Source organism: Paramisgurnus dabryanus, chromosome 4, assembly GCF_030506205.2.
Source record: "Paramisgurnus dabryanus chromosome 4, PD_genome_1.1, whole genome shotgun sequence".
Taxonomy (NCBI): Eukaryota; Metazoa; Chordata; class Actinopteri; order Cypriniformes; family Cobitidae; genus Paramisgurnus; species Paramisgurnus dabryanus.
Window position 1 is genome coordinate 44,194,474 of NC_133340.1, and position 19,432 is coordinate 44,213,905.

The window sequence follows — 19,432 nt, forward strand, 5'->3', positions numbered from 1 at the left end:
TAGATAATCCTGCTTTCTAAAGCAAATGAAGCGATTGTGGGAGGATGGCTTGTATGCACATTTCATTCCGATTTAGGCAAAATGTGTCCATGTAAACGTAGTTACTGTACTGTGACATTTTGAAAACCATTGATGTAATATTAAATAGGCCTCTTTTTCCACATATTGTTCAGATGTTTTTTGCATGATCAGTAAGTTTTCCTGTAGCTCAGCTGCTTTGTAGCAAAGCTAAGCTCATAGTTTCGAACCCCAGGGAACACACGTCCTGCTTAAAAAAATGTACAAACTGAATGCACTGTAGGATGCTTAAAATTGTGTGTCAGTTGTACAAATGTATTGTCGCTTCTGGGGCAGCTTTACATTGATACTTGAAATTTCATTAAATTGTTGATCACAATTTTCATTGTTGTATGCTGGAATTAGTTTCAGTAAAGAGAAGGTGTATGTGTTGTGTTATTTGATGACAATATATTTATGACACTAGTAAATTCCTGGTAAAATTGATGTATATGTTACTATACATGTATACAGTTGTGGACAAAAAATATTGGCACCCTCCCTGGATAAATATGAGCAAAAGAGAGCTGTGAAATTTTAATTGACAAGTTTTCTCTTTTTGAGTTTTAATTGATGTTTTATTGAAGTAAAACAATTCAAATTTGGGGAAAATTACATCATTAAATAATTTTTTTTCTCTAATACATACTGAACACATTGGCACACCTAGACATTTTTATGAGTAAAAAATCTCTGAAGTATTTTCCATTGATATTAGCATTTTCTTAGCACACCAAGGTGACTAGAAACATAATTGTCCAGTAATGACTTCCTGTTTCACAGGGGAATAATTATAAAGTAATACAAAGCCCAAATCCCCTTATTCATTCATCACAATGGGTAAAACCAAAGACTATAGTTCTGACGTTCAGCAAAAGATTGTTGAGCTACACATTCACAAAGTAGAAAGTGGCTTTAAGGAAATAGTTAAAACCATAAAAAAAATCTATTTCCACAATCAGTGCAATTATGAAGACGCTTAAATCGACTGGAGATGTTGCAAATCTGCCTGAAAGAGGACGTGTGTCTATATTGTCTTAATGCTTAGCAAGGAGAATAATTTGAGTGGAAAAAGACTCCAATATTTTTGTCTACAACTGTGTGTATAATGCCATATTGTTTATGCAATCTAGAAGTCTAATCTTAAGTCTAAAGTTTGTTTTCAATCATTGATTTTTCATGTGACATGGCCTTACTAAGTCATTATTGAAGATATCAAGGTTATATTTTCACAGAATGTTCAACAGCATACACTTCGTAGGGTTATTTTTATGCAAATCACAAAAAAGCTTACTTTTCACATACTGGGTCACTGTTTCCCCCTCTTGGAGAGAAGGGTAAACATCAAAAAGAGGTCAGTAGCTTAGTACGTGCCACCAAAAGGCACGAGGAAGAATATGAAACATAAAAACAGGAGAGACGTAAAGAAGCAGACTGATTGAGATAGAAAACGACAGTGAAGAATGATGAGAAGGCGAGATGGTGGGTGGTGGTGGGGGGGTTACATGGTCGTGTCTTTCTAATTGTGTGTTATTATAGTGAGACTTACTGATTTGGGGGTTCAGGCAGACGCTCATTTATAAGAGAAAGAGGGATCGAGAGATAGCGAGGTTGTTTCTCTCATTACTGGACACAAAGAGCTGCAGGGGGTGATGGGAGTATGTAAGGTCATGCCACGCCAGACACAAATTGCCAGAACGAGACCGTGCCGTGCAGGCATTTCTGTGCCATCATTTATATCGAAACTTTACCAAGTATGTACGGCACCCTGCGGCACAATCAAGTCTAAAACTGCCATATGGCTTTAAAGATTATCAGAAAGAGAGTGAGTGTGACAGCAAGCGTGCGTGCTGAGGGAAAGATCGAATATCAGCACATACTGTACTGTAATGCAGTCTTCTGCACTCTTTGAATAACTTCATGACTGCGGGAAATGAATCATTGCCTAACTTGACTTGTCAGTGTCTATCAAATCTATCTACAGTATCTACTTATCTGTTTATCTGTCTGTAATGTTTCATGATGCGTATTTACATTACATTTTGTACATTTGTGCATTTGGCAGATGCATTTATCCAAAGTGCATTCAATCTTTACATTTCTTTAAATCAGGATGTGCGTTCCCTGGATCAACCCCATGACCTTTGCTTTGCTAATGCAATGCTCTAACAGTTGAACACGAATTACTTATGATGGAAATAGCGAGCAAAGAATTTTACCAACTATGTGTAAGGGAAAAAATCTTGCTTAGTGTAGTCAGTTGAATCATTTCTAAGAAAAATGAAGAAAAAATGGACATTTTTAGAAATAATAGAAAACTATGCATTTTCACACCTCAAGTAATAGCTTGTACTGTACAGTATGCACCTGTTTTTTCTTTACTGTAGTTGAAGTCTAGAAAAACATGTGTTAACATTTAGGTGTCTAAAAATGGTCTAAATCTATTTAAAATCTGTTACTCCTTAGAAATGAACTGGTACAGTAGTAGAAAACTAAACCACACCCTTATTATATTATGCATGGCCGGCTATATCTGTTCTGTTCATAGATTGAACATTTGGCTTCGTTTCAACTAAAGATTGCACACACATCATGAGTCCTTTAAGCAAGCGAAAAGCTAAAGAGTGAATAAGGGCACCCACTGATTAATCAATATTATACTAGAATGGCCACTTACTGGTTATGCTGAAATATCTAATTGGGTAATAAAGTGATTAATTTTAGCATATGGCAGACCAGATCGTGCTATGAAATTGTTGCGATTTCGACTACTAGCATAAGCATATGTTTTGGTTAGAGAGAGACTTGTGCCTGAATGCACACGATTGACTGGCATCACATGATGCATATGATGAATCGAGAGAAACATACATTCCAATATGGTCTGGAGGAAACTGAAATTTCTTTGCTGCATAGTCATTTGGTAAGAAACACAGCTCAACCTAACTCATTTGATCAGGATTTTACTGGTTGTGTAATTACGGGGTCATTTGATCGCACCGCACACACATACACAAACACACACACATATGCTCTTTACTGGTACCGTGGGCATATGTCCATATGTTCCTGTTTATAATCTGGGACATCTGGTTCAAACCCTCCTGTTCACTAACGTTAAGCAGCCATCAATCACATGAGAGCTTGAGACAAAGAAAAAGAAATAAAAAGTGTACATTATGTATATTGTATACATGTATGAGTGTGTGGAAGTGGGAAGTGTTTAAACGTGTCTCGTAATGAATGAGTGGCATTGTAGAGTGTTTATGTAAGTTTAATGAGACAGTGGCTGTATAGTGCTTTATTTTTTAATAAGGTAAAGATGTTCTGCGAAGGCGGGCCATATATAACCATCTGTGCAGGTGGGGGGGAGGCGGGTTGCTGCATTAAGCTGTTTTTGGACGCATAAGCACATATGTCTTCTCAAGAGAATTATAAGAGTATTGTCATCCGGTGCTGTTGTCATGCTTCTGTCTTTACTATAAAGCATCCATGCGCACAATCTTTTTTGTTATATGCATATTGGACGAGTGATTTACCAGTAGCATGCACAAACAACAAAAAATCAATGATCTCTATTAAATGTTATGGATTTGTTTCGAAACCTCATCGACTTTTTCGTAAGGCATGATTCAGAATCCACTATGTGCGTCAACAGATACGATGAATTATTTTTATCGGGCTGCATCAGTCTCTTGATCTGCAAATCTAAAGTTTTTGTTGTTTGGAAGGGCTGTCTGTTTAGCATCTTAATTTAGTTCTGTTAATTACAAAAACAAAGTGAATTTCCTACTCTCATAAACAAGTTATTGTGGTTTATGCTGGTAGCTGTTTTCTCCATTTGGGTTTATGAATGCCCCTGAAGAGCTAGAATCGAACAACAGGTGTCTTGAGATTTTATTTTGTTGAAATGAAGTTCATTCATTCCTGTCAGTCATCTCACAAGGCTATAAGCAGCTGCCTACCTGCCGCCAGTGACGATTTTTAAGCATCCCTCTGCAGTGCCTCCTCTATAATTGGCTCAAATTTGGCGTGGGTGGCGGATTTGGGGCACAATCGTTATAATTTTCACATATTAACAAATCATAAAAATATGTTTGTCTTTCTTTCAGAGTATAATTTGGTAATCTTCCCTTTTTGTCTTCCCTTTTCAGCATGCATTCAAAGTAAAAAAAAATGTTCATTTAAAACATGCAAAACGTTAATGCCAGGTTGCATCTCTATAATAAACTAAACTTAAAATCAATGAAGTGCACTGCTGGATTAAAATAGTTTTGACAGATCTGTCGCTAATAATATATCACAGTAATAGTAAGTGTCTGACTCCATTCTAAGTAAGATAACAAGCCAAACTCATTTACTATTTATTTATTAGTACTAAATGGTCAGGTGAACTCATTCGCTTATTCTGTGAGACACTGACAAACAGCCAGATGTGACTCAACAGCTAAAAACATCCATTTGCGTTCAGCAGTGTGAAGAGCAGCCGGATGCAAGAACGCATCCTGTCTGAATGACTGTTAATGGCTGTTACCTTTGACAGTTTGACAAAATAGATCTCCATTACAAAATGGATATGAAAATATAATTTAAATAATTTGATTCCACCCAATAATAACTTTACAGTGGGAAATGATGTGAAGCGGGACTTGATTTTATCTATCAGAATTTGATTGGCTGAAACGAGAGGCTGTGATGTATTATTTTTCCCTGTATGGTGACACCAAAAGAAAAGTTGTTCCAGAAACGAAGAAGGTTATTCGTTTATGTTTATGAAAACATTTTCTTTAACAGTAATGTACACTTATGAATCATCCATAACAACACCGTGGACATTAAAGACAATAATCAGGGTCAGTTTTGACCGCCTTTTAAGTGTAAAGAATGAAAGTGGCCTTTAGCCGCAACATTAACATTCTCCATCTGTGTGTCCTTTGTCTTTTTTAGGTGCACGTGTCAGAGAGGATCTCCATGGCTGTAAGGTACGTGAGACGGAGCTTCTGTGAATCATTGCAGAGGTCATCGGGGTCATCGGTGGTCATGTGGTCCACACGCCTACTTTTCCTCTTCGCCCTCTTCACGCCCGTCACGCTCGGTAAGATGCGCACACACAGAAAAGCCAATTATTTCCTTGTTGTGGTGTTTTCAGAGATGGATAAATGAGATGTCTTACTGCTTTTAGGCTATTTGATTAGCTATCCCCCCAACCTTGAAGTGTACACTGTCGAGTAAAGAGAGCAAGCTGCACAGCTCCCAAATCTTCAGTGAAAGCACTGCAAAGTTTTTCCATCTTATTAAAAGTTTTGGAAAGCGCTAATTGAGACATCTCTACTTCGAGCAATAAATGATTCATGCGCAATCGCTGAATTTCACAACTACGGCACATCCTTTATGATCAAAACGTTTTTTTTTTTTTTGCACATACAAAGAGATCGGGTTCGCATGCACGTATTGGAGAGAGAAATTTGAAGCACGCAAACACAAATTACTCCCAGATCCTTTTAATACACGGCTCCAGTTTGTGAAACACCAGAGTAAATGATGAAACAGCTGAATGATTTTTCTGTGAGCGAACCATTTTATAAGCCGATCCATAACTATAAAAATTGTGTGAATGTGTGTGAACCTGTTAAAAGTGAGAGAGACAGAGTGCAGAAGTAAGAGGATCTGACAGATCAATAATCAGAGATACAGACGTCTAGACGCTCTACGTGTGTGTGGTGTGTTTGCTTTACACATATGAGAGTGACCCTGTGTGCATGTTGATCCCTCGGGGGGGACCTTAAGCGTAACAGTTTGAGCTCAAAGGACACTGGAGAATTGGCCAATGGGGGAAGGTTTTACCTCACCAGGAAAACATTGAGCCCAAGTGTTAAATGTATGCATTTACTTTTACATGTAATCATTCAGCTGATGCTATCAGAATGAGAAATACAGCAAAACAATTTAACCTAGAAGGCAATAAGATGAGATGTGCTTACTGTAAATATAAAGGTCAACACGTGTAGAGAGAAATTCAGGGTTGAAATAGTGCAGAGAGGATTTTATGTAAACAAGAAATTGAGTGGGGGCATAAAACTTTCAGTCAAGCAGGAACATAAAAAAAAATTCTGTTTCATAAATGTAAAATAAAAAATTTTCAATAAAATATTTGTTAAAATAAGAAAAATCTCACTTATAAATTACTCAACCTCATGTCTTTCAAAATCTTTATAATATGCTCACTTTTATAGCCCGGTGATTTGGGCAAAAAAATCTAAATGCCAGTTTTCTGATCAAATGTTACCCTAGACCATAAAACCAGGTAGCACAAGTATATTTGTAGCAATAGCCAACAATTGTACAGTATGGGTGAAAATCTTTTATTTTTTAATGCCAAAAATCATTAGGATATTAGATAAAGATCATGTTCCATAAAGATATTTAGCAAATTTCTTACTGTAAATATATAAAAAATTTATTTATCATTAGTAATGTGCGTTGCTAAAGGCACTTTTCTCAGTATTTTGATTTTGTGCGCCCTCAGAATCCAGATTTTCAAATAGTTGCATCTCGGCCAATGGTCCTATCCTAACAAACAAATCCTTTCCACACACATCAATGGAAAGCTTATTTATTTCAGGGCTCGCAAAATTTGCAAGTAGTTCGAATAAAAATTACTTTTAATGTAGAATATCAAGACAAAACATCTATCAAAACACAAATAACACATATAAAATTATTAAATTACGATCATCAAGACAAATATTTGCTTCTAACTGAACACCGAAAAATTATATCAGACCAAAAGAGGTCTATCAAAAATATTTTTATTATTTCATATGCAAAAAGTGAAAGCGTGCAAAGTGTATAAAAACACACCAGAGAGCTGCCGGGGGCTTGCCTTTCCGCTTCGCCGGGTCAGTGATGAAACGATAAGAGTAGTGGTATTTCTCCGGCGGTGCCCTCACGGGGCCTCCCACTTATTCTACACCTCTCATGTCTCCTAACCGAACTGAAATATCTATAAACTTCACATACTGAAATATAAATTGAAGTCACAGATAAAAAATGCCACTCCATGTTGTGGGCATAGCATAGGGTTCCTCAATTAGTTTTCACCATGGGCCAAACTTTGCCAATACAAAGCTTATAGGGCCACTGACCACAATGTTTCCTCTGCGATTCTTGTTGTTGTTTTTGATGCTGTTGTTTTTTTAACAAACAAAAAAATTGATTTCCATGATGCAAGCCAACTGTTCTGTCTCATCTCCAGAATGGATATATTCACCAAATGGTCCAATGGGTCACAAAACTCACAGTTTGAATCCTACAATGTTTTTTTCAGTTACAGATTGGATTATTTTTCAAAAAGAAAAATAAAGACTGTTTCAGCAGTAACAACATAAACAAGCGGCCTTCGTGGTCCTCACGTAACTTCCGGTAAACTCTGCGAAGAATAAATAATAACAAAGTACTTTTAAAGTAGTTTATTTATATAGCAAGCAAAATAAACAACACATAGATTACATAGGAACCCAAAACATTTGTTATTTTCGATGAGGTATTTGTTTAAGAGTTCAGTTTCAGCAACTAGTCAGACCATTAAACAAACAGAAACCGGAAGTAAAGTTCAGACCAGACGCTTATTGCGTCACCGCAAGTGCGCCCGATAAAATGGTCTAAAGGCTACTGTTGCTTTAAGAGCGAGTTCTGCATGGAGTCACATACTGTAACCTTTTTTGAAAGAATGCAACAGCATTTATATATATTTTTGTCTTTATAAGTCAAGATAGCCAGAGGGGCAGGGCGGAGATGCATTTTGTTAGCTCAACTGCAAGGCACAATTGCCCCAGTACGTTGGGCTAGTGATTTTGCGAGCCCTGTATTCAGCTTTTAGATGATGTACAATCTCAATAAAAAAACATCAAAAACCAAACATAATTACAGAATTTCAATTCTAGAATAAACCGATGAAGCAATGCAGTTGCTAACATAACTATACAGTATATTTAAAACCACTTATCAATAATATGTTTTTTTAATGTAGTTGTCATTATACATATTCTCAAATTTGACTGACCAACTTCCTGAGAACCCCTGAAGATAAACTATTTTAAAGAGCTTAGCAATGCAGTTAGGATGCAATGATCGCAGTTAGCAATACCTAGAATGGGGATGAAATTACAGTATTATTAATGCATTGAAGTTTAGGGCCACTTGACTGAAATATTTTTCATGATCTTAAAAACCTTTTCTTTTAAAGGCATCTGTCTAAATGTCATGTAGAGAAAAATATTACTGTACAATACCATCAAATTTTTCTTCATTACAAAAACAATTTTATTTAAAAAGAAAATGTTTTTGAAATGCACGACTTGGACCAAATAATGCAGAAATACCATCCAATAAGAGCCCAGAATAAATGAACTCCTTCAGCAGAGCTTGAAAAAACATCTCAGGATAAGACCTTAAGAAGCTGCGTAAAATGAAAAGATAAAATTTCTGCAAATTCTAGACAAACGGTGACTAAAGTACCCTAAAGTTTGAACAGTAGTGTTGGTTAATGGTTATTTATACGCACAGGGACAGTTTACACTGCAAAATAAACATGCACTGCCAGAGACAATGAGCATATGTAAAGATGTTAAACTTTGTTCGTTTTTAAAATGCAGTTACAAAATATATTCAATTAGACATTACATCAAACTTATTTTGATAATTCTGCTTAAGTACACTTTTTAAATTCCCCCTGTGTTTTGATGACATTGGTAAGATACAGAATCGGATTTACAGTTATGGATTTTCTGTTTGAGGAAGAAGAGTAAAGAGCTTTGCTGCAGAAATATAACGTGTCATCCACACAAACAGCTGAAGCAAACAATAACAAATAATATTTTGTTTTCGATCCTTACTGTATAAATAGCTCTTTGCATTTCACTTTACAAAAGAAAGTTGAATCGTCAGCACTATTTCTTCTGCTCCAAGCCTGTACTGCTTTTCTCATAGTTTAGAATTTGTTAGAAAATCATATCACACAAAATGACTCGACAAACACTGATTGAACAAGTTCAGTACAGTATGTGAAAACAAATACGTTTGTTGGTGTTTGTCAGATCAGTGGGGTGGGGATTCCTGGTCCTGAAGGGCCACTGTCCTGCCAAGTTTAGTTCCAACCTTAATAAAACACACCTGAATGTTATTTCCACGTATGCAGCCACTGATTGCATTTTCCGGTGTGTTTGATTAGGTTTGGAGCTAAACTTTGCAGGACAGTGGCCCTTCAGGACCAGGAATGCCCCACCCCTGATTTATATACTCTCCCAATGCGTCTGTAGGACTGTGTTGCAGAGATGAACTGCTTTCACTTATCTTATCCAAATCACATTCTGGTCTTATTATTTGCGCAGCACATGCCGTGTTAAAACACTTTACGCTTGTTATCATATGTGACCAGTGTTTGGGAAAGTTACTAAGTTATTAATATTAAGTTACTCCCCAAAAAAGTAACTAATTGCATTACTTAGTCACTTCTTATGAAAGTAATGCTTACCTTACTTTTAAGTTACTTTTGCGTTACTTTTTCTTACTTGGCTGAGGCTTGATCTGCATTCAGAAATTGCATATTTACGTCTCAAAAATGTCAAGCTCTGCCCTGCCATCTCCGTTTCTGACATAAACTGTTCCCGCTCAGCTACGAAGCATAGAGTGTATAATTCTACATTAATATGTAATGAATAATTGACAACGGGCCATTGAATTATTAATAAAATAATGCACACCCTACACTGTGGGTGTGCATTATTTTATTATAATTCAAAGGACCAGAGTCAATTATTCCTCTTATAACACGGTTACCACAAACATCGCTCTTGTGCCTATTTTTTAGACGTTTACCCCTGGAACATTTCTAAGCCAATCAGAACAAAGCAGTCAACAGGCCCGTGTTATAAGTTCAGTTTAATTCAGTACATTATTTTTTTTATCAAATTAATTAAACTGAAAAGTAACTTGCATTACTTTTTTAAAAAAGTAACTAATGTGTACATTTATAAAGCAATGCGTTACTTTACTTGTCATTTCAGAAAAGTAATATTGTTACGTAATGCAAGATACTTCTAATGCGTTACCCCCAACACTGTATGGGACCCTGGACCACCCTGGTCATAAGGGTCATTTTTTAGAAATAAATAAGCTTTCCATTAATGTATGGTTTGTTAGGATGGGACTTTAGCACAACTATTTGAAAAATTCTGAGGGTAAAAATCTAAATTTTTTTAAATTCACCCTTAAAGTACATAATTTTTGAAAAACACTTTGGAAAAGGGAGTCGGGCCGAGTACCAAAACACACTTGTAGCCAATCAGCAGTAAAGGGCGTGTATTGCCTGGGTTGCGTATGTGTGGGGGCGGGTCAAAATAAGGTCCAGATTCTATTGGGATAGGGGCGTGCTTGTTTAGGTGATTTCAAATGTCATCATTGGCTTTCAGAAATCATGCACCCCGCCTTTAAAGTTGTCCAAATGATGACGTCCTTAGCAACACATATTACTAATGATAAATACATGTTGGATATATTTATTGTAGGAAATTTACAAATATCTTGTAATATTCTAATGATTTTTGATTGGTTCTGTGGTCCAGGTTAAATTATTCTTGTTGTAAAATTGCACCCTTTCAAATAGCAATTTAGGTTCAAATACCATTAATCGTACATCCCTAGATTCCCTACTTGCTTCCCTGGAACACAGGGAAGAGATTTCGAGTGATCATCATGGCTGTCAAAATGTTCAAGGCAAGATTTTAACTGAATAGCGACTTACATTTCAGTCTGTTTGTCACACAAAGCTTTCATGGTGATATTATCACTATTATGGCAATTTAATGCTGCTTCTTGAACATTTTGTAGCTTGACAGCTTTTGGTCCCCATCCACTTTCATTGTATGTAAGACACTTTGCTAAAAACGTCCTTTGGTGTTCCAAAGCAGAAAGTGTTATTTTGGACATAATATGATACGATAGCACAGGTTACTATTTTGAGTAAACTGTTCATTTAACTATCACTTTTCAGCGACTGCTTCTCTACCTCTCTTTTCTTCTCTCTCTCTCTCATTGATGTTCTCTATATCTCTGTAATACACACATTCATTCTCTCCTTTTTTTCTCTCACTGTCATCGATTGCCTCTTTTCTCTCACACTCACCTTCTACTGGTCTCAAGGGCGCTGAAACACTGTTCCACCCCAACAGCAGCCTTCCTGGCTGCACTCAATCCTATTTAAACCAATAACCTACATTATATCCATAAGCAATTTCAGTTCCATACATTTAGACCGGCCCACACACTTCTGCACGTAGTCATTTCTGTTGGCCTTTGCTTTCTCTTTGAATAAGAAGGGCACTTGTGCTGCACGAAAGAGGGTGTATGAAGCTGTCGTTTAGATTTCGACGGAAACAATTATGGTGATGACTAAATCCTGAATCCTGATTGGAGGATATTGTTTCACCCTAATGCTTTATTTGCTGTCTCTTCTGTCAGTTCGTATGCAAATCAGATGCAGCAGCAGCAGAATATGAAATTAACTCATGCAGACAGTCAAGTGTCATTCACATCCCTCAGATTAATTTCACGAGAGCGTGTGTGTCTGTGTCTTTGTCTGTGTATATGCATTAGAATGCCGTTTGTTGTGCTTGTGTGTCTATGGCTATACGTCATGTGAGGAAAAGGAGCGTGTTGCTACGGTAACAGGAAAGGGATGGATGTAAAAAAGATAATTTAAGTGTGTGTGTGTAGTTTAAGGAAAGATGATTTTATTTTTTGAACATGTTAACTAGATAGATGTGACTTTTTGCCGCAGATATGAGATCTTTATATTGTATAATGAAAGAATAGTTCTTCTCACAATAACTGTGTTTTTCAATATCTTCCTTTTTCAATGGATTATTATATGTACAGCATGAGAGGGATTCTGCATTAATCAAAACTGAAAAATATTGTGTTCACATTACAATTTGTTTCATCGTTTAGAATATGAAATATTGTTGTTTGTCTTTTCGCAGTGTTGAGTCGGGCCCCGGTGCAGATGGCTGTGGTGCGTCGGGAGTTATCGTGCGAGGGTTATCCCATCGAACTGCGCTGCCCGGGCACCGATGTCATTATGATCGAGAGCGCCAATTATGGGCGCACAGATGACAAGATCTGTGACTCGGACCCTGCTCAAATGGAGAACACTCGCTGTTATCTGCCCGATGCCTACAAGATAATGGGTCTCAGGTATATAGAGATATATTCACAAATACTTTGTGTTGTTTTGTAGTCTTTGTATTGTTGTATATGTGTAAGTGTGTGGCCACATTTAGCTGCTGCTAAATGAGTAATTTCAAGAAAGGAGCACCATTTTTCTACAATATTTGATGCACTCAACACATAAAACCATAACTAGACCTATATTAATATATTTTAATTATAATATTATATAAGGTATGTGACCCAGTTTGTGAAAACGCAGCAAACGTTTTTTTTTTGTATTTTGCTGTTTTCAACTAGCCTGGGTTTCCCCAAGTTGCCTTGCGCGCAAATTTATTCACGCTGCAAGTCTAGCATGGAAACTATGGACCAATTTTGCCCCTGAAATAGGGAACCAAACACAGAACGGGAAGGGGCAGCAAGACAATAACGACGTCTATGCGACAAACTGAAGCAGTTTTGTTTATTCAACACGGCAGCAGACGGGAAGTTACTTTTCAGTATATCTTTCAAAAGTAGTTTTGGACGCAAGTTTATTTAAAAAAAGAGTAACTTTTGGCGTTAAACAATTTCATATCCAAGAAGGATGTTTGGATATGGCAAGACATGATAGCCATGGAGTTTTATAAGACCAACCTGCTAGGCATCGTCGTCGACGAAGTACAATTAACTTATAAATGGTAAGTGATATTTATTTACTCTTTCACCACCAGCGTGTTTAAAAAAAAGTTGCCAGCCAGCGCCAGCGTTTTTCATGATTTTCACAAAAGTTTAATGTCTTCCAGAAAATGTTCTTCTTCAAATATATAAACATACAATATACCAAATGAAAGAACAGACCCTCTGCTTTCAAACAAAAAAATCGTTTCATCCTACCTTCAGTAGTTCTTTTGTAATCAGCTTTTGAATTTGGGTAGGTTTCTGCAAAAACACCACATTTTGAGCAAAAAGCAGAGATAATTCCATTTTTGTGACGGACTTTTCATAGAGTTCCCATTCAGAGCGATCTTTAAAACAGACCCGGACATGCAGCAGCTTGCCATAGGGCAATATTTCCGGGTTTAAAAAGTTGCGGAAGTGGATAATAGCGGTATTGCGGAAAGATGGAAAAACTCGTCATTGGCGGGGAAGCGTTTTCTCTTGATTAACGAGATATCTCGTCAATGGCGGGGAAAGAGTTAATATTAATACTGTGGTTGTCACAGTGCCACTAAGTTGTGTTGCTTTTCAATATCAATATACACCTACCGGTTTAGTTGCATAGCTTTCAGCTGTGTGCACACGTACCCGATAAAAGTTGTTTATGTTTGAATTTATGTCGCTCTACATACGTCATCTGATATAATTGAAATGATTGGCTATGAGCTACGTACAGCATTTGATAGACATTCGTATCGTAGCACCCAATAAACGGCTCTGGGCATTGCCTCAAATACGAGAAAATGGGCGTATGTTTCCCAGACCACTATGAGACGTGGTCTGCTGCTAGTTTTCTACATAAAATCATCCTATAATATACATTTTTTACTTTGAAAAGCTTTGATATCTTTAATATTGACTGAGTAAGACCATGCCAAATTGATATCAATGTGTAATCAATAAGTGAATGAAGCTTTTGATTTCAAAGCCTGGATTTCAAAGACAGGGTCACATATAAATTCATAAATGTTATTTAAATAATTTTTTGCTATTTTTAGCTATATTTAAATGTATAAAATAATAACAAAAATATTATTGACCAAGGATTGCAGCAGCTATTTTGGTTTAAAATGTAGCACCCTGTCAAAAGAATTTCCCAACAAATTAATTTAATTTGAGATGGATGTTTTTGCATATATTTTGCCTGATTGAATCTTTAGAAACGTAATAATGTAACCTAAAAAACCCTTTTCAAAATGATAAAGGAATGTTGTCCTGGGTCCTTTGATAAGGTGGCTCACTAAGGACCCTCAAGGGTATAGGACACTCATTAAGAACAATGGAAAGCATGTGCACCCATAAATTTTGTTCTGGTCGATGAGCAACAGTATATCACTGTGTCATCCATTGTAATTTCGAACTCCTCCATTCTGTACACGTGCTAAATAATAATTTCAATGTGGTTGCCACTTACACCATGCAGTGTGCACGTGGGTTAAGTTGAGCACATTGTTGAGGGCTGACCTGTCAACACCTTGATTTGTGGGCATAATTAGCACATAAAAGTGTAATAAAACAACAGGAAAAAGACATTGTGTTTCAGAAGCAGGTGTTTTTAACCGGACGACACCAGAAGATGTTTATCGTACAGGAAATTACTCAAATGTACTGTTTTTAGATCATCCAAATTAGCTGTTCCATTTGTGAATTTTTTTAATCGATATTCATATTTAAATTCATGTTGAATTGCTTTATTTTAGTATTTGCTTATACAATGCAGAGAAAAGTTATGCTTTTAGTCAAGAAGAAAATGCATTTGGGTGGTCAAAAACCGGGTTATCTGTCTCTGCAATCTGTTGTTCATAACAAAGAGCCGACTTTCTTCCAGACATGTATATTCTTGTGTTTTTCAACACGTGAAATAATGTAAACATGATAACCATATGCAGACTCAAGGGTTTATGTATGATCATTGGATCAGTCTGCTTTATTAGCAGTTTTTATTTTGTCTCTCTGTGAGATAAATGCTTTTGAATGCTTTTGTCTTTCTTAAACTTTATTTAAACAAATGAATAATAGAACACTCATTTTTTATGAGCGCAAATATTTAAAAGCCAAATTGAAATTAATGCAAACTCTGTCATGATTTGATATCCTATATCTTAAAATGACCAACATCAGCGCGCATCTTGCTCAACATCATCCAGAGCTAAACTTGGAGTTACAGCCAAACAACCTAGAAAGCCACCAGACTCTGGATGGGATCATAAATAAAGTATACAGTACTGGATATGATGTTGTCTAAGAGCATTCCTAACAAATCGCAATAATTATTGAATTGGCACCCAAGAATCATGAAGATAAGTGTATCATCCCAGCCCTATTAGGATGAGAAATAAATTCATCTTTGCCTTTGATTTGCGCAGATGTAGCTTAGCTGCATACAAAAACCGAACCCACACAGAAACAAACCCCCGTTAGCATTTGCGTCACGAAAAGGAACATTATCTTTTCAGTTCCGGCTAACGTTGAGAGCACAGCTTGCTATCTGTCTGACCTTGACTTTGATCGGGACGACAACCTGGCTGGCACCCTATGGCACAAATGGAAAAAATGCAGGGAAATAAAATCACATTTTCCTCATGGTACATGCGCAAATAATCAGTCTATGAATAGATGTGTCACGCTGCGTAACAACACGCCTTGCCCTGACACGAGATTCATAAAATTGCTGTTTTTTCTGAATGTGTTTAATTTTTAAATCTAGATAGACACACGCACATATACACAAAGAGGCGGTTTCCCAGACAGGGATTAGATTAGCCATAGACTAAAATAAATGTAAGATCTCTCCAAACTGAAAACAACTTGCACTCACATATTTTAAAATACATAAGTGCTCTTTGTTTAGCCTCAAAATGCACACAAGTGATTTTTTAGGAAGGCATGTTTGCTGAAACTAGTTATATTTTCTAATTAAACTGAGGTCTAGTCCTGGCTTATGCTAATCCCTTTCTGGGAAACCATCCTAAAGAGTTCAGATGCAACTGCCACCTTCAAAAACCATAATGATTGTAACCGGATCTTTTCGACTCGTACTATAAGTTCTTCAAATACTTTGTGTCAAGTCTGCTTAATCCTGGCCTCAGCCCTCAGGTCATTCAGAAATATCTTTAATATATTTATCAGAAATCTAAGAGTCTGATAAAAATGCCAATTAACAAGATATCATTTCTTATGGCTCTTATGTTTAGGTTCAGTAATTTCACTTTAATGGCAATGAAAAGTTTATTAGTCAGTAATTGAAATGCCTTCAATAACAAGACACTTGTTATTTAACAAATTTGACTATCTTTAGCTGCAAAACCCTCTAAGTGCATGCACGTTTTTGTGGGAAAAAATTCACTTCTTTAGACAAGATATAGTAAACAATTGCAAAATCACTAAAGATGCAACTGGAAAACCAATGAAAGTCAGAATGTAATAATGAAGAAACTGAACCACACAGTAGTGTTTGCTGTGATGCATGTGATGCCACAAACGTGTTGTATTTGGGTCCAAGTACTCACAAGGGACACAAATGTGATACACGGTCGTTTTGCATGTCGAATTCATCTTTCGTGCACTTACGGTACATTCACATGGGGCGTAAGCGTTAACGCTTAACGGAAGGCTTGTCTGAAGCGTGGCCAACAGCCAATCACTGTGGCCGCAACACAAGCTCCGGTCTTCCATAAACATAATTGGCTGGCTCTGCCTAGGTTATTTGCATTAGGCGATTTGATTGGCTGACGCAAGCGTTGCCGCTTGAAAAGTTGAGAAATGTTCAACTTATGCCGCGAGCAACGGCACTGACGAGGCGCCGACGGATCCACAATTCAGTTCGCCAACGCTTGACGTCACCCATTAAAAGTGAATGGGAAGCGTCAACGCTTACGCCCCGTGTGAATGCGCCGTTAGAGCGGTGGTTCCCAACCTTTTTCATGTCAAGGCCCCCTAGATGCCCACAACAATATTTGAAGGCCACTCACTTATTTTTTTCCAAATAAAATTAACTAGAGATTGGAATGGCTAGACAGATGTATGTTCGCTACTAAAATTGCCAAAAAAGAAACATCTTTATTTTTGCTTGTTTTAGCTTATTTTAATGCTTGTTTTGTCCAATTTTTTATAATTTTAAGTCATCTTGAGGCCCCCTTGGAAATCTGCTGAGGCCCCCCTGTGGGCCTTGGCCCACTGGTTGGTAAAAAAACGGACTTAGAGGACTAGTGCACAAAGTCGACATGGTGTTAGCGGATTCTGCCAACAAAGTGATGTTTCTGAATGGCGCGAGGCAGGGATTAAATGGATTTGTAGTGAAGATATTGGATGAACATATAATATATGCAGAGAGCACTATCATTATCTCATTTGTGACGGAGGTGTTGTTTAGCGGCTTTTGCATCTGAGCTCTTCAAATTTATATATTACTCATTCATAATTACGCTCACATGCATTTATGTGTGTGTGTGTGTTTTAACCAGTGGAAAAGCTTAAGGAGGAGCGAGCACCATATCTTGCCCTGAGGTTGCCTGTTATACCACCTGTGTGTGTGGCCAGCTGCCACACACTCACACACACACACACACACACACACACACACACACACACACACACACACACACACACACACACACATTGCCTCGGGCTAGACCAGACTGTAAGATCCAATTAGCAAGGCCATAGACCATACCCAGAGTCAGCGTGGAGGAAATTACCATTTATGAGTTCTCCTTTCAAACACACACACACACAATACCTGAAACACATGCTCGCGTTCACACGCTCTCATCCGAGACTGGATTTTGATCTTTGCCAGCTCTGCCAGCTCTCTCTGATTAACACACAAGAGATACATTTTTCAGTTTTTAAAACTCTCGACTGCTAATGTGCAACAGTGTATAATTCCCATAGCGGAATTAAGAAACGATCGTCGAAACGGAAAACGAGATGAGAGAATATAGAAGATTTTGCCTTTTTTTCTCTGTGCTGCTACGCTGCTTTTTATAGAAGCTGTGGCTAGAATCACACATCATTTATCATTCTCCACCTCATCTCTCTCTCTCTTTCTTTCTCTCTCTGTGTCAGTCGCACTCTCTCATTTTGTCTGACCTTTACATCTCACTCAGTCTGGTCTAATGTATTCACAGAATGTGTGTGCGGGTGATGCTGGGCTAATGCTCTAATCAATGAGTGGAGGTAATTGGAAGGTGATTGTTTGGGAGCCCCTTATCCAAGATCTATTGGCAGACATAATATATTACACAAAGAGATTTCAACTAGCAGCTCTGATGCAATTCAGAGCAGAGAAAATGGAACTGATATCACATGGTGCATGCTAAACAGCTGATCCAAAAATTAAAGGTACAATATGTAAGAACGTTAAATTGAAATTTCCAATAACCAATAGCAGTGTTATATATTTTCTCACTTCTGTTAAATGTTTCCAAAAATGTGTGAATCAATAGAAAATCACATTTTTATACAATGTAACATCCTTCTTTTGTTGCCTATCAATGACATCATGTCTGCGTTGTCCTCTGCCACAGGTATGTTTGTATAAAGGCCTTATTATAGTCATGCGTAGGTCCTATGGCCTAGCCTCAACAGCTATGCATCGGTTTTCATTTATAATGTTGCGTCGTCATTCAAGTCGACATGCAATTAAACATGCAGACTGCTAATAGGCAGTATTCATGTGTGTTACCTACAGTAGCAGAGCAGTGCAATAGCCAAAAAAGAAGCAGCTTGGCCAGTGAACCCACAAACGAAGAATAAGAAGCAGCTTGTTGTGTATGATTTGAGAAGACCAGCAGTGATGGAGGTAAATAGACAGGAATTTTTGTTGCATTTTGAGTTAAATCACTCCTCAACTTGGCACACTTTTGTTCTAACCATCGCAAGTGGAAATGCCAATGAAGAAATGCAACGCAGATTTTTTTACCTGACAGGAAGAGTTCTAGTGGACCAATCACATTGCTTGTAGAATCTACGCATGACTATAAATTACACTTAAATGTGGTGCTGTCCAGACCGATTGGTGTATGACATCGGAGTAGCGCAAGAATGATTTGAAAGCAGTACAGTTGCAACGCACTCACGATACTTTAAAATAAATCAGCGCATTGCTTAATGCGGAAGTATTAGTTGTAGCATCCAACATGTCATTCTGTTGGCTTACATTATAACGTATTGGTTATTAACCTGTATTTTATTACATTATCCATGAACATGAGTTGTGAGCCCCATCAGATCTGTTCCCATTGGCAGTGGAGGTGAATGTTACATGCTATGGCCTTGTTGTTGTTTTGTGACTGCTACAGTAACTGTGGAAATTACATATTGTGCCTTTAAAATGAAAAGGGAGATTTTGATTCATTTAAATTATGTAAGAAAAACATTTTCATTAGTCTACCTTAACTTAAAAAACAAATGTTTATTACGGTAATGTGATGCATGCTAATTTTGATCA

General features: G+C 37.2%; 1 protein-coding gene across 7 annotated transcripts in view; it reads left to right on the forward strand.

Moving 5' to 3' along the window:
- The window catches only part of adgrl3.1 (adhesion G protein-coupled receptor L3.1), a 124,037-nt gene that overhangs the window by 24,520 nt on the left and 80,085 nt on the right, over positions 1-19,432 (forward strand). For all 7 annotated transcript variants that reach the window (XM_065254733.1, XM_065254736.1, XM_065254738.1 and 4 more), the window contains exons 2-3: positions 5,005-5,152; positions 12,096-12,309. In XM_065254733.1, coding sequence (XP_065110805.1) covers positions 5,029-5,152; positions 12,096-12,309 — 338 coding nt within the window. In that variant the 5' untranslated portion in view covers positions 5,005-5,028. The remainder of the gene's footprint in view (positions 1-5,004; positions 5,153-12,095; positions 12,310-19,432) is intronic.